Source organism: Orbicella franksi, chromosome 5 (genome assembly GCF_964199315.1).
Source record: "Orbicella franksi chromosome 5, jaOrbFran1.1, whole genome shotgun sequence".
In the NCBI taxonomy this organism is placed as follows: domain Eukaryota; kingdom Metazoa; phylum Cnidaria; class Anthozoa; order Scleractinia; family Merulinidae; genus Orbicella; species Orbicella franksi.
Window position 1 is genome coordinate 29,047,552 of NC_138149.1, and position 18,991 is coordinate 29,066,542.

The window sequence follows — 18,991 nt, forward strand, 5'->3', positions numbered from 1 at the left end:
CGTTGCTCACGCAAGCTCGCACGCTATACCAACCATCTCACCTTTCTCACAAGGTGTATTAAGAACCACATTGTTCCAAGAGATCTGCAAGTTCGGCCGCCAGTTCCCACCAGAGGCGCACGCAGAGTCGCTGAACTAGCATCCATGAGATTCCTGAGGGAAAGAATCAGACTGATGCAGAGAGCCAAGGCAGATACGAAGAAAGAAGCCGAATCAACAGCACAGAGCATAACATCCGCTCTTTCTACGGATGACGCTGCAGAGGTACTCGACAAGGTTAAATCCACTACCCAGCGAGTCTTTAATACCACCAAAGACCGTCAACAGCGCAAGTTTGAGAAACTTTTGCGAGAGAAACAGTCTTCTGTTTCTCCTACAACTTTTGTTGACAAAACAAAATGGGTTATCAACTTGTCATCCAGGACCCTTAACGAAGCTGAAGTGTCTTTACTGAAGAAAGGTCTCAATTTCGCCGTGACTCATACGAGCGTCCCAGCCACCGAGATCATCGCCAAGATTGAGTCAGCAGTCAGGCTACTAGATGCGGAGTGAGCAGACACAGTCAGGAGATCCGTCAACACCATCCTTCAACAGGCACAACCACCCACGCCCAACATCACGAAGGAACAGCAGGAGGCTCTTAAAAGCTTAAAAGAGGACAACTCCATCATGGTCCTTCCGGCCGACAAAGGACGCGCCAGCGTAATCCTGTACGCTGACACATACCACGCAAAAATGTCAGTGCTAATTGATTCCGGACCGTACCAGCTGCTCAACAAAGATCCGACAGACCGCTTGACCCGGAAGCTATCTGAGAAGCTGCTAACCCTGAAACGGAGTGGACACATATCAGAGGCGGTTTATAATAAGATCAGACCCCGACACAAACAACCACCTAGGATCTATGGTTTGCCGAAGATCCACAAGGCCGACACACCGCTTAGGCCAATTGTGTCGTGTGTCAACACCTTTGCATACGACCTGTCTGCTTTCGTGGCTAACGTATTATCTCCTCTTGCAGGTAACTCGAACTTCACAGTGAAGAACTCAACTGACTTCGCCTCCACCATCGCCAGTGAAGAGATCCAGGACCACGAGATCACGGTGTCTTTCGACGTAGAGTCACTGTTTACCAACGTACCGATCGAGGGCGCCGTACAAGCCGCGCTACAAAAAATGGAGAACGACGCAGGCCTGGCTGACCGCACTACACTTACACCAGTTCAAATCGCGGACCTCTTGAATTTCGTATTAAGATCTACCTACTTCCAGTACAACGGATCGATTTACGAACAACGAGACGGCACAGCCATGGGGAGCCCTGTATCCGCGGTTATTGCTAATCTCTACATGGAGATATTTGAAGAACAAGCAATAGAGTCCGCACCTTGCAAGCCTAAGATCTGGAAACGCTACGTAGATGATACTTTCACCATCCTGGATCGGGATAGAGTTGACGTCTTCCTGCAACACCTGAACAGTCAACAACCATCAATCCGTTTCACCATGGAGATCGAGAACAACAACAACATCGCCTTTCTCGACACGTCAGTTAACAGAGAACCTGATGGCCGCCTTACCACCAGTGTCTACAGGAAACCAACACATACTGATCAGTACCTAGCGTATGATTCACACCACCCTCAGTCAGTAAAGCGCGCTATTGTGAAGTGTCTGTACGACCGGGCTAAACGTCTCGTCACCAAACCATCAGTAATCGCTGGAGAGAAGAAACATCTGTCATCTGTACTTGTTTCTAACGGATATCCCTCCTCTTTTGTACAGAAGATCACAAAGGCACGAACAGCCCCAAGAAGAGAGCCTGTCGCGGAATTTAAATCCACCGCCGTTTTACCCTATGTCCAAGGAGTTTCGGAGTCTCTCCGCCGCTGCCTAGAACAACAAGGCATTCGCACCGTCTTTAAGTCCGACACGACACTTCGGTCACACTTAGTGCGACCAAAGGACACCCGTCAACCCGGCTAAACAAGATGGTGTTGTCTACAGGATTCCCTGTGAGTGCGGCAAAGTCTACATCGGGGAAACAGGGAGATCTATGCAGGACAGGATCAAAGAACACGACAGGGATATACGACTCGCCCGTACCCAGACCTCCGCCGTTTTTGAACACACCCACGAGACCGGCCACTATCCTATCTGGAATGAGGTCAAGTTTATTGATCGAGATCCTCACTGGTACACACGTAGGGTCAAGGAAGCTATTCACATAAGACTTCACCCTAACAACATCAACAGGGATGGTGGAATTGAAATTCCTGAAGCATGGATACCCACGATCAAGAAACACAACAACAGGAGAACGGTACAACAACGGACCACTGAGGGAACAGCTACTCGCCGGAACAATGGAACAATAGGAGGATCGAAATGCACCAATCACAGCCGACCTTTGTGATATAAATGATACCGTGCAATCAGTCGACCTTATCGCCTGAAGAAGACTAGCAGTAAGCAGTCGAAACGTCGCGATCTACATCTCAAGTGACTACATCGTGAGACAAACGATAATACACTTTATTATTATATAAAATTATCACGACAAAAATGGACTATGGGATTCAAGTTTACTTTTTACGCTGTACAAACATAGACTGATTTTTTTATTATTATTTGCAGCAAACTAGTTTATGCCAAGTCTGTTTAACAACTTCCCGTATTTCATGTATTCGCCAGCAATACAAGAATGGGTTTAGAGCCGAGTTAATGAACACTATAGTTGAAGCAAGGGATCTGCCAAGCATTACATTGATTGGATAAACTGAAGTTACGACGAAAACAATAAAATAAGGGCAGTAACAAACAATGAGTACAAGAAAAACTATTAAGGCGTTCAAAGCAGATCTTTTTAGCCCTGACATATTATTGTTCACATTTCCAGTGTTTGGAGTGTTAGCCTCAACCGCGCGCAGTTGCATTTGAATCCAATGCTGATGATGGCGAACAAATTTGTAAATTTTTACATGACAAAAAGCTGAGATGAAAAGACAAACACATACTACAACTCCAACTGCAACGAGCTGAATCATGTCGTGCAAAAACTGTGTGCTCACTAAGATTACACAAAATAGCCAGACAGCCACAAGAACTCGCCTTACTCGGGGAATTGTCACAATACTTGGATAACGTAAGGGCTTCTGAATGGCGACAAGTTTATCCACGCTAACTGTGGTGATCGTAAAAAGAGAAATTCCGCACACATAGAAAGCCAGTACATTGTAAATCCTCACGAATAAAGTTTTCAGCGATTGGTCGTGAGAGAGCAGTCCTATTAAATCGTTTATGATAAAAAAGGGCTGTACAACCGCACCGACAGCGAGGTCAGAAAGCGCTAAGCCACAAAGTAAGAACACAGATGGCGAGCGAAGTGTTGACGTCTTCCAAACTGCATGTAACACCAGGGAGTTCCCGATTATCGATGTTATGGCGAGAGGAATATTAACTGCACAGTTAATAACCAAGACGTTCTTCACGGCATCAGTTATGTGTCCTCCTGTAGACTGAATCACTGCTTCTTCCGAAGACATATTTGGATATATTCCGCTTCTGTTTTACCGAAAGTGAACTTAAATGGGAAACCGAACTGTGTTTTCGAAACACATACTCAGATTTCAAGATAGACTTTCTAAAGTCCTTTCCAATAATATTTCCATTGTCAGTTTCTCCGTTGGAAAGCTCGACCTCTCGCGACCTAAGTCGCTCGCGCTCGCCCTCCTGACTTCTTCGCCCGAAGATTACCCTCTCGCTTCACTTGAGAGAGGTAAGTGAGTTAAGGATTAAGAAAAGGTCGACTTATGGCGAGTCTAATTTCAAGACCGCGCTTCTCGGAAGCCATTTGAGTGCTTAACTCTGATTGGCTACGTGATTCTGCTCTGGACGGTGATTGGTTATAGCGGAGCTCCGGCGGCCCGCAGGGCCGACAAGCGGAGCCCTATACTCATATAGGAAAGAAAAAGAAACCCACGAGTTGATTTTCTCATGGTTATCATGGCTAGCGGTATTGTTCGTGGGCGCGTACGCACGACGGCGACGGAGTTGCCCAACATGGCGGCCATACTCCAAATAATAGGTTGACAGACATGCAGCCTTGGTTTACCGTGTACTTCCTTTATATTGGACATCCAAGTTATGATCAATTGACACCTTTCAAAACAAGGTAGCCGCTGACCAGTATCACTTGACCATATCACGGGCTCAAGTTTACAGCTCCTCGAGGTCACGTGTTTTTTGAAGTTAACCGCTGACCAAGTGCTGGTTATTGATTGGATCGCGGGCTCATATTAGGTTAACTTGTTGGAAACAGAGCAGGATTGCTCGGAAGCCAGTTAACGGTAACCCAGGATTAAAAGTTAACCAAATTATAACTTTTTCTTCTATACAAATGTTTTTTGCTGTTTTGTTTTGTGTATAGGTTGATTATTAAAACTCAAAACAGAAAGCCAAACAATATACAGAAAACCTCACCGCAAAGTTACAAAACTCAAATCAAAATTCTACCTTTTCTGGGTTAGCTGAATCGGGCTCTGAACAACCCGACCCAGGAGCTACGCTTTTAGGCTGGCCTAAATCTATATATTATTTTTCCCATGTGAAGAACGCTATACGCGAAGCTGAGTAGACGTATCGCTTTTTTCACAAGCGAAAATATAGCACGTATAGAATTCTATTTGCAAGGTTTATTGCCTAGAATTCTTGCTATATATGCAAAAATGTTTGACGGTTTAAGAAGGATACCCGTAAAACCCTTTAAATTATAACTTCCCCTTTTATGTTGTTTACGTTGCAATCGTATGAATTTTACCCGTTGCTTTTTAATATAATAATCTAGAAAATAGGATCTTTCCAAGTTTTCAATTGTACCGGCTGGGAAACTCCTGCAACACAAACTTTGTTCTTGAAGTATTAACATTTGTATTTTTTTTTTCTCCACTTGACGACATAAATACAATATCGTTAACAAATAAGTGTAACGAAAAAGACTTGGAAAGGGCAAAATATAGTATCCTAATTATATGCCCTTTAATTAAATACATTTCTTTTAAACCAGTTTAAGAGAGGACTGACGTTAGAATTATTAATACCGAACAAAACTGGTAAAGTGCTTTTTAAAATAGTTTACTAACTGGCTTATTACGTATAGATAAAGGATCGTCAGTCTAATAATAGCATCCAAAAATAGTTCGGCAAAATTATGCTATATTCATTCTAAAGGGTTTTTGGATTCGGATGCTGTAAGGACTCACTCCGAGTGGCGTGATATAATCAAGCTGTTTGGTGCATTCGCAGGCAAATTACTGTTACCCTCGACAGGGTAACAACTAACACACGTATGCGTAGAGAATATCATATTTCACGAATACATACAACACGAAACCATTTTACGAAAACTCTTTCATTATCGCGGTCAAAACTTTCGGAGTCTCCTGGCCTAAGATCAATTCCAACTCTTGGTGGCTATCGGGTACGTTTGCTTGAATTTTAATTGACCCAGGACAAAATAAAGTGGCCTCAAATACCTCTAGTCCAACACGAAAAAAAAAAAAAGAACACTGTATCTTCTTCAACAAACGTTACAATTTAACTTTTTTCAAAGCGATACGCATGCAACTTCTAAAAAGGACAGGAAAGAATTCTTAGTGACTCTGGGATACACTCGTGAAAATCTGATCTGAATTTTCCACTTTAAACAACAAATAAAGGGGTGTTTTGAATTCAACAGCCCTGAAGACAGTGAGATGATGTAATATGATAATAACTCAAGGAAATACAATGGGAAGATAGTGTTAAACGTGCAAAAAACATAGCATTCACTGATCAAGATTCCCCCTTAAACATTGTACACTAAAGATTAAAGTATGAGGCTACATAGTGCTATGTTATGGATAGATTTGTAATGTATATTTAGTTAATTTTAAATTTACAGGGCCCCTATGGATACCAGCCTTTGAGCTGAATGGGCCACCCTGTAACAATAAAGATTACTTTACATGTATTTCACTTTACTTTGGTGCTAACTTCATCAATGAATATTTCAAATTTGTTGTGTTAGTAACATCATACCTTTTCTCTGCCGCTTTCATTTGACTGTAAGCAAGACAAAATCTGTTGCTCTATTAACTGAACCCAGGCATCTCGCTCCTACAACAACAAGGAAAAAAATAACTGACTGAAGGAGGTTAAGTTTAAAAGAACTATTTTACTTAACTGTACTGAACGTGGGAGATTTAAGCCAGTCATTGAACCACTCGCTTCCAGGCCTCGTAGGTTATGCCAGCTATACGCTGGAGGAATAACGACTGAGACTGGCTCTGGACTTTTGTTTTCTCCGATCAGATGACATCTTTTCATGCATCACATACCTAAGGTTAACCTACCTCTTGTGTGGCTGCTGCAAACTGCCATGATTTAGCTTCTAATGACACAATGGTGAACTCCCAGTCCGTCATTTCTGCGACAAAGTTTTAAAAGAGACCTTGCTTATTTCTATGTTCTATCTGCTGTCAAAGCAAAATGTTGCCTCAATTTTTCACTCAATCTTAATCCCCCCTAATCTTCCCCATAATTGACTCCATCCTTGTTAATTTTCTGTTTTGTAACAGGGAGGGACAGTGGCCTAATGGTTAGTACACTATCTCCTGATGGAGAGGTCCGGGTTCAACCCTTGGCTAGGGCCACTGTGTTATAATCTTGGGCAAGACACCTCGGTCAAGAAACCTCTCTCCACCCTGACCGAGTTTACAGCAACTGTCAGTGTGGCTCCCAAATGGCAATCTTGTAAAACAGTGTAATCATAAGTGAACTTCTTTTTTATCAATATAATGTGTCACTGAAAATTTTACCCTGTTTAAATATCTGAGGCATGTATGTATGAACCCTAGCATCCCATCCAGGGGGAGTAGATATACTCCTTGCCTTCAATGCTACCAAAACGGCAGTATGGACGTCTTAGTTCAACACAGACTTTACCTTAATAAGTAGCAGTAGGTGCTTTTCAACCTCACTCAACAATTATTACTTAAATAAGAGGTTTATTTCAAATGGAAGGATATTTTGTACCTTTCAAAGCACGACTTAATGTTATCATAAAATTGCAACAACACAAAATATCAGCCAAGGCTAAACAATCAGGAAATCTGGAGAAAATTTCTATCATAGAATTGCAGTGCATGCAAAGAGCCAGATAAATGTGACAGATATAATGTTCAGCATATCGCAAGAGCGCTACAAAGAAACAATAAAAGTTTCTGACAGACTTAGACGCCATGATCTGCCAGGTTCCAGGCAAGCACTCTAACCTCAGAGGGACTTGTGGTGAGATGTCTATCAACTCCATAGTATATGCCTAGATAAATCTGAATGATTACCTGGATCTAAATCAACTTTAGGTCCACTGCCGCTCTTGACACGCCTGTGACCTTTCTTCTTTGTACTGCCTGCAGTCACTCCCATCTGATCCACCCGGGAACCAGCCGGAACTACTGCATTGGCCGCAGCAAGAGCCAGAGCTTTTTCAAGCTCTTCGTAGTCTATTTCACAAGATTTTGTGTGTTTACTTCTTTTATTCTTTTTCTTGATCATGCTTGATGAATCTGTCTTTGTCGTGTTTGCAACGACACTTGTTGATGCCGGAGTTATTACTTGATTGCCTATACTAGCGAGTGCATTGTCAATGTCATGTTGAGCTGGAAGTGAGTTGTATCCTGTATAAGAGTCTATTCCATTTTGTGCACCATCTACACTGTTTGTTCCTACAGTTTCAGTCCCGCTATTGTTATTATCAGACTCCACAGGAGTTGTCGGTCTTGAATTTCCTGTTAGTAAACAGATACCAGTAACTGTTAATATCAATGCCTGCATATGGTACAGTGTTGTTAAGTACATAGGGAAGGAAACAGGGATGGCAGGTAAAGGAAAGGTAAGGTAGGATTGCCGTTGAGTCACCTGTACCTTGTTCAGACTCCACACCTGTAGCAAACTTGTTAGTTGGTGGGTGAGTTCTATCAACAACAGGTTATTTCACCTGTAGCATCAAGGGAAAATCTAGCATACTCAGCCATAACCAGTGTTACAGGTTACAGTCCTTAATGACAGCGCTGGTAATGTACATGTAAGGCAAGGCATATAGGCAAAACTAAGGTACTGTAACTATATGGCTAAAGGGCACATATTGATTTACACCTGAATGGGAGACAAGGCTGTCACAATTCACCCATAGCAGTTCGTCAGGCCAAGCCTGCTATCTTAATAGTTTGATGCAACCCAGTTATACTTCCAAGCATAGAAAGGCATTGACAAAGTACATTGTTCAGCTCCCAAGAAAACAATGATAACTTAATAGCAACTACAGTTTAAATGTCCTACCTTGTCCAGGAGTGGTCGCTTTAGGTGGTCTTTTTCCAGGCACCTTTACCGTAGTGTGTTTTAAAAATATTGTCTTTTGATGAACATCATCCATGTAATCCTAACAATAAAGAAATATTGATGCCATCCTAATTTACAATGGAAAACTTGACTCACTGTTTGTACTTATCAGATAAAAAGTCAAATTTGCCAAAAATTACTTCGTAAAAAATAGACTGTGTTGAAAGGTTATAAAGACCATAATTTCTGTTTTTCTTTGATATTTCTGTTCTCATTAGTGGAAGTGTGGTTGGGGTTACCTGTAGAAGAACTTTTTATTTGAAAACCATTCCTGTGTCCAAACAATTTCAGAAGCATGTGGTAAAATTTTAAAAGACCATGATACGACACTATGAAACCCAACGCAAATAACATAATATCATTATAATATCATTGCTTTTGAATGGATAATATTGTATTCAAACACATTGTTGACCCTGCCAACATCTTCTGGCAGCTGGCAATAATTTTACCACCTACAGTGAATTATTTGCTCCTTATATCACATCAGAGTTCACTAATTCACTATCTTGCCTGCTAACTACAAAATATTTTGAAAGGGTTGCACTGTAAGATTATACAGAATGCAAATCCACAGCAGGTCTTCAGCAAGAGGGCTTACATGTATTTTAATTTGAAGATGCAATATACTACTCCTTGAGAAATAAGCCCATGAACAATACAGAGCAGGAGAGAAGGGCTTAATATCACAAGCTTTGACACTTGAGTAGGTTATTTTTGGGTTTGAGACGAAAACTGTGGGCAAAAGAACAAGAATAATATTACATGCACGCTGCACTTACATGTAGATTTGGATAATAAGCAAGTACACCATCTTCGAGTAATGTTACATATTTCTTCTTCCATTCCTTGTTTATTGAGCTGGAACTTCTCTTCAGAAGATAACCCTGACAATATTGACCAGGAAATCAATAAATATTGCAAATCTGTCACATCATTACATTGCTTCTAACTGCAAATTCCAGAAGTAATGTAACCAACTGGAGAGAATACGTCTCAAAAGTATTGGATAGCCAGTCTGAGGGGAGGTTAAAGGAGGTGGAGCAGGTGGGGGGATGGGCTGCCAAGAATTACCTCCACACAAAATAAAATTCAAAATATATCAATTGCTGAACACCAACAAGGAGAACTTGTATGCCGGACATTAGAGCTTGAAGAGGGTTAATACATCACCAAATTTCCACAGTTTTAAGCACTATATTTAGGAATTTTCCTTTTTCCCAAGAACTTCAATGGACTGGAACCAGCTCACAGCTGATGCAGCTACTGACATCTCCATCGCTCACAATGTTCAAAAAGAAAGTACCTGTTTTTATGAACTAATTTAACCCATTTTTTCCTGTTCAACATTTCATCAGCATGTTTTCTTCTTCCTATTATTTATTCAACTATTTTAATTGCACACAGTTAGTGTGACGCTTCACCTGTTTTATTAACTCAACAAAGGTAAAGGTAAAGGAAGATAATCCGTTTACCTGTCTTATAGGAATTGATCTGCCACTCCCAACATCTGTATCCACCACTATGTCTTTCTCTTTCTTTTCCTTCTGTAATTAGAAAAGGATAAATTGGTAATAATTAAAAATAGAAATGTTTCCTGTTCAAATCTTGTAAATCAAGACTATTATTATCATTTGCTGCTGCAAATTTTGATCAACTGCAGTAATATTCACAAGATACTTTCAAGAGAAACACATTTTATGGATTAATGTTAATTTGTTACAATAACAATGATCTTTGTTCTAGAATTTGCTTTTAATTATCAATGCTTCAATAAAATAGCTGCAAATCTTGATGTTTGCAAGCTAGTACAAGTGAGGTCTCCAACACTGTAAAACTGAACCGTGCATTTTTTACAACTAACCACACAACAAGAACATGCCTCCATCATCCTCAACTTTTAATAACTGGGGAACTTATTATTATAGATCTAAATCAACAGAAATTGTTGGTAGAGAAACTAAACAAAAATGGACTTTGTTTCAGCATGTTACAGCAAAGACATTTTTTTTTGTCTTTTTTGGTGACTATGGAATTCAGGTTCATCATATACCGGTAATCTCTCAGATAAGCATTTTTACAGTGTTAAAAAATAACGTTGTTCATACATGTAAAAAGATCCCTCTTTTTATGGTCTCTAAAAGTATACAAAAAATTGTCCAGTGTTCACAGTGCTCACTGTAAAACCTGTACAAAAATTTCTTTTAACTGAGCTAAAATGTTACTAGACATGATGCACTCTGAACTAAACAGAAATATGGCATTCTTAAACTAGCCTCTCAGAATCATCTCTACAATTACTTTGTATCTACAAATATGACAAAACAAATTCTTCCAACCTATACCAAACAAAGGGTATGAGGACTGATGTGAGAATTTATATGTTGAGAATAAGGCCCCTTTGAAACAGTACATACTGATGAACTGAAGAGCATTGTCCTCCTTCTTGATGACCTTTTTGTGGAAGATGACGGTGTAGATGTTGCGCTGTTGGTGCTGCTATGGATGGGGCTGTATGACGGGACATTTGGAAGCAGTTGATCAGGAGGTTCCTTAGTAGTAGGAGAGTGGATTGGGTCAAATGATGTCAGAACAGGACTTGTCTCTCCCCTGGCTTGAATCAGCTTTTCAATAGCTGCAAAGAGAAAGATCTTTCAGATTAGTAAAATAGCCGTCACACCCAGGTTAACACCCAAGGGTGTGTTTGTTTTAGATCACCCAAATTAAAGCAGGATCAATGATCAAAGATCACTCAGATGATGGTGCGTCAAAGGAACTGATGAATCCTTACCCAGAGTTGATTCATCAGTTCCTTTGATGCAAGTGATCTTGGCTCATTGATCTTTATCAAGATCATCCCAAAGAAATGTACCACACCCTGAAATTCTGACAATTGCCAACAGAAATGCTGAATCTGTGCAATGTGACTGAGTAACAGTCATAAACAATGGCAGAAATTGGTCGACCACTTTAATCTCATGCAATGTTAAAGTAACCCTCCTCCTTCCCCTGCAATTTCTAGTTTCATTACATGACAATTTTCAAATCACCAAACACCTCAGTATATTATGTACATCTGACAAACCAGATTCAAAGAAAAATTTAATATTGTTCCCTGGCTAGAAATCAACTCAGGTTTTCAATGCTTTCAATGGGTCTACATCACATTTCAGCCTCAAAGACAGCCACTTAGGCTTGTGTTTTTATAAAATATTTTTTAGCTGGGAATGTTTTTAAATTTCTGTGATTCATCCTAGCTGCATGTGGTCCCTACATATTTTCACACAGTTAAAGTGTCTCCACGGCAAATTCATTTAAAAGGTGTTCTTAGTTTTATTCAGGTTTATATACATTTCCTGACATGTGTAAAGGACTTTCTTAGATATATGTAAACATGTCATGTACTTCAATCACCTGAGAAATAAGTTTGCTTTTACTAGGATATTCTGTAAATTTAAAATTACAACATTATCTTGAATAAGCTGAGAGCTTACAAAAACAGCCTTATACCCATACCATTTCTCATGTCCTGTAGAAAGGAATCAAAGATACTTGGTTTGCGTAACCCTGGCATTGTAGAATATCTGCCTCCAAGCACATTGAACGTGAAAAGAGAATCTACGTCCCAAGAAAAAGTGAACTGAGGTGTCGGTAGAACTGAAAAATCAAGTCTGGTACTTTCTTATATAGTTACAACTTCAATTTCAACAGGTGCGTTTCGTGAAACGGCAGGATATGAAAACTTTATATTAAATTCAAAGCAATGATAAAAATCTCATAATCTTGTATTAACTGTTGACAATAGTGATAAGGTCAATCAACATCCAATGAACTAACATGTCACTGTATATTAGCATTATTCCTTCTATAATAACAATGTTCACCTTGGATATTCCTTTTTGAGTATGACACAAAATTCTATTTCTGGATTTTCATTCTTTGATATGTGTAAAAAATTACTCCATGTTTCAGACAAATTTAAAATTTAGTTTTGAGTGCTTCTTAAGTTAAACAGTACTGCTATTTTGGCTTGAAAATTGTTTGAAGGCCATGCAGTCGTACCCAGTCTCTGTGACAATCTTGCAGTAATAATTCAGGTAGCAGAAAGTAACAAAAACATTTGTTTAGTCACTAGCTCCTAAACCAAAAACCAAAATTGAAAAATGTCTGTCATTATTCAGAGAAACTTGCTTCTCAGTAATGGTGGGGAATTGTGACACCGTGAAAAAGAGCATTTTAAAATACAGTAGACAGTCTCAAAACTGGGGCAATCATCACTCATTTAATTGAAATTCCTTCATGTGTACAAACAATTCTTCTGATTAGGTGATTCAACTGTGTTTCTTTATCACAGGGTAAGTCACTCACAGCATCCATTTGTACATGGACTGATGTTTTCAAGATAGTACAAAGTAGACAAAATTAAGACATAATTACATTAACAAGAACATCCAATTAAAAACACTAATCAGGTTTCACGACCGCTGTTACTAGGCAAGATCAGTCTCCAATGAACTAGAAAATGAAATCAAAGCATTCTTCCCTTAAAAATACTTTTACTCGATTTGTGAATCCGGGAGTACGACGAAGAGACTTTTTTCAAACAATTTAACCAAACACGTGGACTAATGCAAGAAAGTTATAAAATTACACGGCCTTCAACACAGCATGCACAAAGGTAAACATAACAGGAACTTGGCAAATATGCTAATATTGCTTCAACGGAAAATCATCTGATCTAAAACGTCGCTAAAGAGAAACGGAAAATTAAAATAAATTCGTTGACAAATTGCCTACATAACTGCCCAGTCGATCAAGCATAAAGAGTCATTTCCGTGCGAGAGCAGACGACTTGATTACAAGTCTGAAGGCCGGCTACAGATCTGTCGACCTCACATAATGTATAGTGGTATTCGATCGTGCTAATCGATGCTTTAAATTGTTCGCCGAATTCAGCGCCATCACTCAAAAGGAAAGGAAGATTCGAGGACTTGAATATTTGGTCAGCAAATAATTTTAATGAGCTGTTTGTGTCACAATTTATGAGTACCGCAACATCGGCCACTGCCATAACAAACAATGTTTACTCCGTTTGAGAACAGAAAATAACATCGTTCGCGAGTGTGGAACTAAAAATAAAGACTTACTTATCAGAAATTGTAAAATTGCGCTTTAGACGATTGAGGAAAGAGGCTTTGGCTAGCTTTTAAGCATTCAAAAACATGACATTGTCACATAATCTTGAACGTGTAAAACCAAATTTGACATAATATCGAAGAAGTAACGCGCGCGTTCGGAACGTATCATCAAAATCGAATCATCGATCTAATATCATGAATTGTGCTGACTATAAATGGCAAATTGAAGAAAATTGCAGAAAAGGAGCTCATAAAATAAATGATCTTAATTGAAATTGCCCAGAAAAGGAGAAAAAAAACTCAATCAGTTCAATCAAAGTTGTAAACTTCTGGCATTCAAAATTTTAATATTCCGCTTAGTTCTCATTCGCAATTGAATGTAAACAACAAATTTCTAGAGACAAATATCGCCGTAAAATCCCCCGCTATTGTACTCCAAATTAATTTTACGGTTAAAACGATGCCTATCAGTTTTCCTGCTCACGTAACAAGATAAGAAACAAAACTGAAGTTCATTCAAATATCACATTGCTTATATAAAGCAAGCAAGACAACTGAAGACGATTCAGTATACTTCAACTGTGAAAATCAAACATAACCTCGAAAATTTAAAATATTGGACTTAAAATTCTGCGAAAAGATAAAGGGGCACTTACTTTCCAGATCTGTTACATCCTTGATGACATCGTATGATCCAGAGAGCTGAAAACTCCTTCGCATCATCTTAATATTTTCAAGCGCACTTTATACATGTAAATCACTCAAATCAGTACAAGTTTGCCAAGGACAAGCGCAACCGATTGTCGCTACAAAGAGCAGATTCGCGAACAGTAAACCTTGTACAAGAGTTACCATCGAAGAATCGAAAGTTTGAAGAAAATATTTCTCCTGTTCACAGACGTCTGGACTCTGCAGTTTGTTCAAAACTCTCCTCCTTCTGTACCACAAAAGAATAACTACGTATTGTACTCGGTCTCCGGCCCAGTGAATGCGAAGTCGTTACATGAATGCAATTCTGTACCCGCCTTATTTTATTGGCGCGGGTAGCTTCACCTATATTTCCACCTCTCTGTCGCGGCGAACGCTAAGCGGAAAATCTCTTTCAGTGTCACCGTTTCCTTACTTAACACTGTAAGAAATATAACACGGATTTTTCTTTCTGAAGAAGTGACAAATTTGCAGCATTCGCTCTTTAGCACGAAATCGGTCAGCGGTCGACGGTGAAATGACAACAATAATTTTCGCGTTTCGGATTTCCTGAATATTTGTTCTTGCTGCTGGTCGCCTTCACAACGATAGGAAAATTCCGATATTATTACGAAACCACTTAACTGCAAGTTACCAATGTTTTGATTCTTGAAATCTCTCTTATACCCTTGTACTAAAACACAATAAACAGATCTCTCCTCTAAGTGAACTGTCGTTTGTAATAACAGCGCAGTGTTTTTTTTGTCATTTCCGGTCACGTTCAAGCAAGCGTGAAACACTTCCGAATAATTTTCACTTATCCGTGCAAAGTCTTTCATTTTCACCAGATTCTACACATTTTATAATTTCCGGCAACAGAAATATAAAAACTCTTTGAAAAGAACAATGTTCTACGATGTCGTCACGGATCATTTTATGGTTACGTGGTAAGATTTGAAATCAGCATTTTTTGTTCCAAAAGAACTGCGTTGTTCGAGAAATTTCCCATGTAAAAAATTAACTTAACATAAGTATAAATATTTCATCGTCTCACTTGATATAAACCTTCTGTGGGAGAAAAAAGATCCTAAACTTCAACGTATATTTTACTATGTTTTTTTTTTAATTTATCAAATATTACAGTTCACTAAGTATAGGGAAATAAATAGAGAATTAGTAGTTTCGAGCATGATGCCCATTTTGTTTCCGACATAAAAACTGCAACAAAATGCCGAATCAAAAAACGTGTCATTTGAAAAATAAATTTTCCTTACACAATGTGGTAAATGTATTTTTGAATTATATTTGTCTCCCTTGACTCCGATAAACTAATGAGTCATGCGATCAGCCATCGTTTTCGAATGGTTCTAATATTTTTTTTATCGTGTTCTGTTGGAAAAAAACATCGGTTGGGTCGATCAACATTTTCGATCGACATCAATTGAACTGGTTCACGACCTCGCCCATATTACGCCGGAAGAATTTGAAAACGGCGTTTTCACCCTGAAAACACATCAAATGTTTTCCGTTCACACTACGCCGGAGGAATTTCAAAACGCAATAATCACAGGTCAATTTGGTTTTGTAGTTGACGAAAAGTTGGCCAAGAAAATCCCATTATTATCGTGATGTGATCGTTTTCGAAAAGCGCCGTTTTCAAAATGTTTTCCGTTTACACTAGTGTGGACGGCGCCTAAATCAACCAAATCGACTTTTTTTCGACAGACGAGGGCGGCAAAAGATGAGTCGCGGCATTTTTTGGTGTGAATGTGAAATGGCTGATGATTTCTTCTGAAACGTGATATACGAAATAGCCGAGAGCTGCAATCTGCGACTGACACGATTACATCCGTGAAACGAGGATAAGTTTTAAGATTGTCGTGATCAGTGATTTTGTGCAAGTCATGTGTAACTGGTACATGTAAGAACACGAATTTGATGTCGGCCTTTGGCCGGGGTAGATTATACATAAAACGTTCGTTTAATATGAAAGGTGATGTACACTCCCCTCCCCCAGTCTACACCCTCCATCCCTTACCCAGCTTCCAACATTCCCATATGAAACCGATTGGTGCCATTTTATAAATTTCCTCTTGCTCATATTTTCAATACAATGTGATGATCCAAAATGTTACCAAATGCAATAAACTATCACTGCACAAAAATATCTCTTTTTCCAGCAACTTTTTAGCGAGCGACTTTTTTATGATTAAGATGCCCGCGTGACCTCTCCTAGCTCCTGTGTTTCACGACGGTCACAAACACATAGCGTCTATTCTGATTTCTGATTGGCCGATATCGCTGTTTGTAAGGATAACGTATTAAAATCCGTCCCAAATTCAGGAACCGTCCACATTGCGCCGGAGAAATTTGAAAACGCAGCTTTATTTCTACGATTAGGCCTACCGTCCACACTAATCCGTCACGAAAACGGAGCTTTCCGAAAACGTTCTTCAAACAGGACGAATTTGAAAACGCCGGCTTTGCGTTTTCGTGTGGACGGAAAACATTTTGAAAACGAAGCTTTTTGAAAACGATGACGTCACGATAATCATGTGATTTTCCTGCCCGAGTTTTCCTCAAACACAAATCCAAAATGACGGGTGATTGTTTCGTTTTCAAATTCCTCCGGCGTAGTGTGGACGGAAAACATTTGATGCGTTTTCAGAGTGAAACTTCCTTTTTCAAACTTCTCCGGCGTAGGGTGAATGGAGCCTCAGTTTCCGCTAACAAATTCAAATATCCGATAAATTAAGTTTTATTATAATGATGTTATGTCTACAACTAAACAATGGACATGCAGGGCCTGTTAATATTATACGGATAACACACTGGCGTGAAAGAAATAACATACAAAAGCACCCGAAGATAAATTAATGACAAGACGGAAATGAAGGACAAAAAACGCGAATCTGAAAATCTAAGATTCATCCGCAGTTCACATTATTCTGTTAAATTTATTTTAGTTTAAATTTAAATTGCAGATTTGGAATGAATTAATGTTGTTTGAAAATTAAATTCTGTGTTATTGGAAGGTAAACTGACAATTTCAAACAAAACGCGAGTTTTATACGAATACATAATGGCGCAAATTTTCAGAACACCAGACCTTGCTGACAACAGATATGTCACCCTCTGAGTCGATATTACTTTACTTCCGTAGCCCACTAGTCTAGCATTTCCAATTGTTTAAACTCGCACCTCGAGTAACAGACTAAGGGCAGCTTTCCTCAGGCCCCGTTAACACTGCGCCGGAGGAATTTGAAAATGAAACTATCACAGGTCATTTTGGATTTGTGTCTGAGGAAAACACAGTCAGGGAGATCACATGATTATCGTAACACCATCGTTCTCGAAAAGCTCCGTTTTCAAAATGTACTTTTCGGTCTACACGACATCAAAAAGCAGGCGTTTTAAAATTCTTCCGGTTTGAAAAGCGTCTTCGAAAAGTTCCGTATTCGCGACGGATTAGTGTGGAGGGCTCGCCTAACAGTAGAAATAAAGCTGCGTTTTCAAATTTCTCCGGCGTAGGGAGGACGCTGCCTTAGCGCACCAAACGTAACGCGAAAAAACGCATGTAAGGAAAAATAACCGCGCGTTCTTTCGCGACTGAGGAAAGAAGGGGGGAGGGGGCGCTCGAAGTGTGTATCCGAATGGCGTTTATGGTGCACAAGACAAGAGCGGTTAAGATTTTTGTGCGTCTTTTAATCACTCGATTATCCGCTCTCGATAAGCATCACAGAGAGCAGATGAATGTGTTAGCTAGCCCAATCGAGAGCACGTATTTTAAACTTTTCACTCCACAAGCACTCTGGCGGACAATGAAAATGATGCTTGCCATAATAGGGCCCTTGGTGGTGTCGGTGTTTAAACAAGGAATACAAAATAGGGCCATTATTTGAATTCGGGGTGCTAATCGATAAAGGAGCGCATTGAAAAGATCTTTAAAGGTTGGGCACGTTTAGTGGGGAGTTTTTGGGGTCAGGGGAAGGCACAAAATCAAAGTAAAGAGCTTAAAATCATAGTTCTCGAAAGCCACTGTTGACAAACCTGATTTACACCTGCACAGCACTAACCTGTATTAAAAACACGATCAACGTTCTCTCCTGTTAGGGCTGAAGCCTCCATGTACACACACTGCTTCAGATCGGTGATAAGCTTTTTTATTCTATGCGTGGCGACAAGACCTGTCTGATCAACGCCTGTGATACCATCTGTTGGAAAAAAAGAACGAACTGAAAAGGTTAAAATCTTACTCAGTGTTCGATACAATACAGTTTGTACAGTTTCACGTCCAACTCAGTAATTTTTATATTGGTCGAGTTTAAGATTTTACTTCCCAATGATCAAAGTTTGTAGTGCGTTGAAGCGTACTGTAACGAAACGTAAGTAGAGTAATTATTGTATCATGGAAAGTAGAGTTAGTATTGTATCTTATTTTAAGTAGAATAAGAATCGTGCCGTATTGTAAGAAGAGTAAATATTATACCTTACAGTAAGTAGAGAGCATTGTATTCTATTTTAAGTGAAGAAAGTATTGCACCCTACTGTAAGAAGAGTAAAATATAATATCGAATTGCAGGTGGAGTAAGTGTTATGTCGTAGTGTAAGTAGAGAAAGTATAAGCACTCTTTCTGAAAGTCATGTAAATATTGTTCCTAAAAATAGAGTATTGTAGAGAAAGTAGCAAATGTAGAAAGTACAGTGTAGAGTACTATAATGTGAAC

General features: G+C 39.4%; 2 protein-coding genes across 3 annotated transcripts in view; both read right to left on the bottom strand.

The window, feature by feature from the left end:
* Positions 1 to 18,991, bottom strand: part of LOC145488028 (arf-GAP with GTPase, ANK repeat and PH domain-containing protein 1-like) — a 37,432-nt gene that overhangs the window by 8,917 nt on the left and 9,524 nt on the right. For both annotated transcript variants that reach the window (XM_081466793.1, XM_081466792.1), the window contains exons 5-12: positions 18,341 to 18,478; positions 10,857 to 11,074; positions 9,915 to 9,986; positions 9,222 to 9,326; positions 8,380 to 8,479; positions 7,383 to 7,829; positions 6,393 to 6,466; positions 6,079 to 6,156 (exon numbers count right to left, since the gene is read on the bottom strand). In XM_081466793.1, coding sequence (XP_081322919.1) covers positions 6,079 to 6,156; positions 6,393 to 6,466; positions 7,383 to 7,829; positions 8,380 to 8,479; positions 9,222 to 9,326; positions 9,915 to 9,986; positions 10,857 to 11,074; positions 18,341 to 18,478 — 1,232 coding nt within the window. The remainder of the gene's footprint in view (positions 1 to 6,078; positions 6,157 to 6,392; positions 6,467 to 7,382; positions 7,830 to 8,379; positions 8,480 to 9,221; positions 9,327 to 9,914; positions 9,987 to 10,856; positions 11,075 to 18,340; positions 18,479 to 18,991) is intronic.
* On the bottom strand, positions 1,543 to 6,076 carry LOC145488043 (melanocyte-stimulating hormone receptor-like). The gene has a single exon (XM_081466810.1). It carries the CDS (start codon positions 3,543 to 3,545, stop codon positions 2,628 to 2,630), a length of 918 nt encoding a protein of 305 aa, XP_081322936.1. The 5' UTR covers positions 3,546 to 6,076; the 3' UTR covers positions 1,543 to 2,627.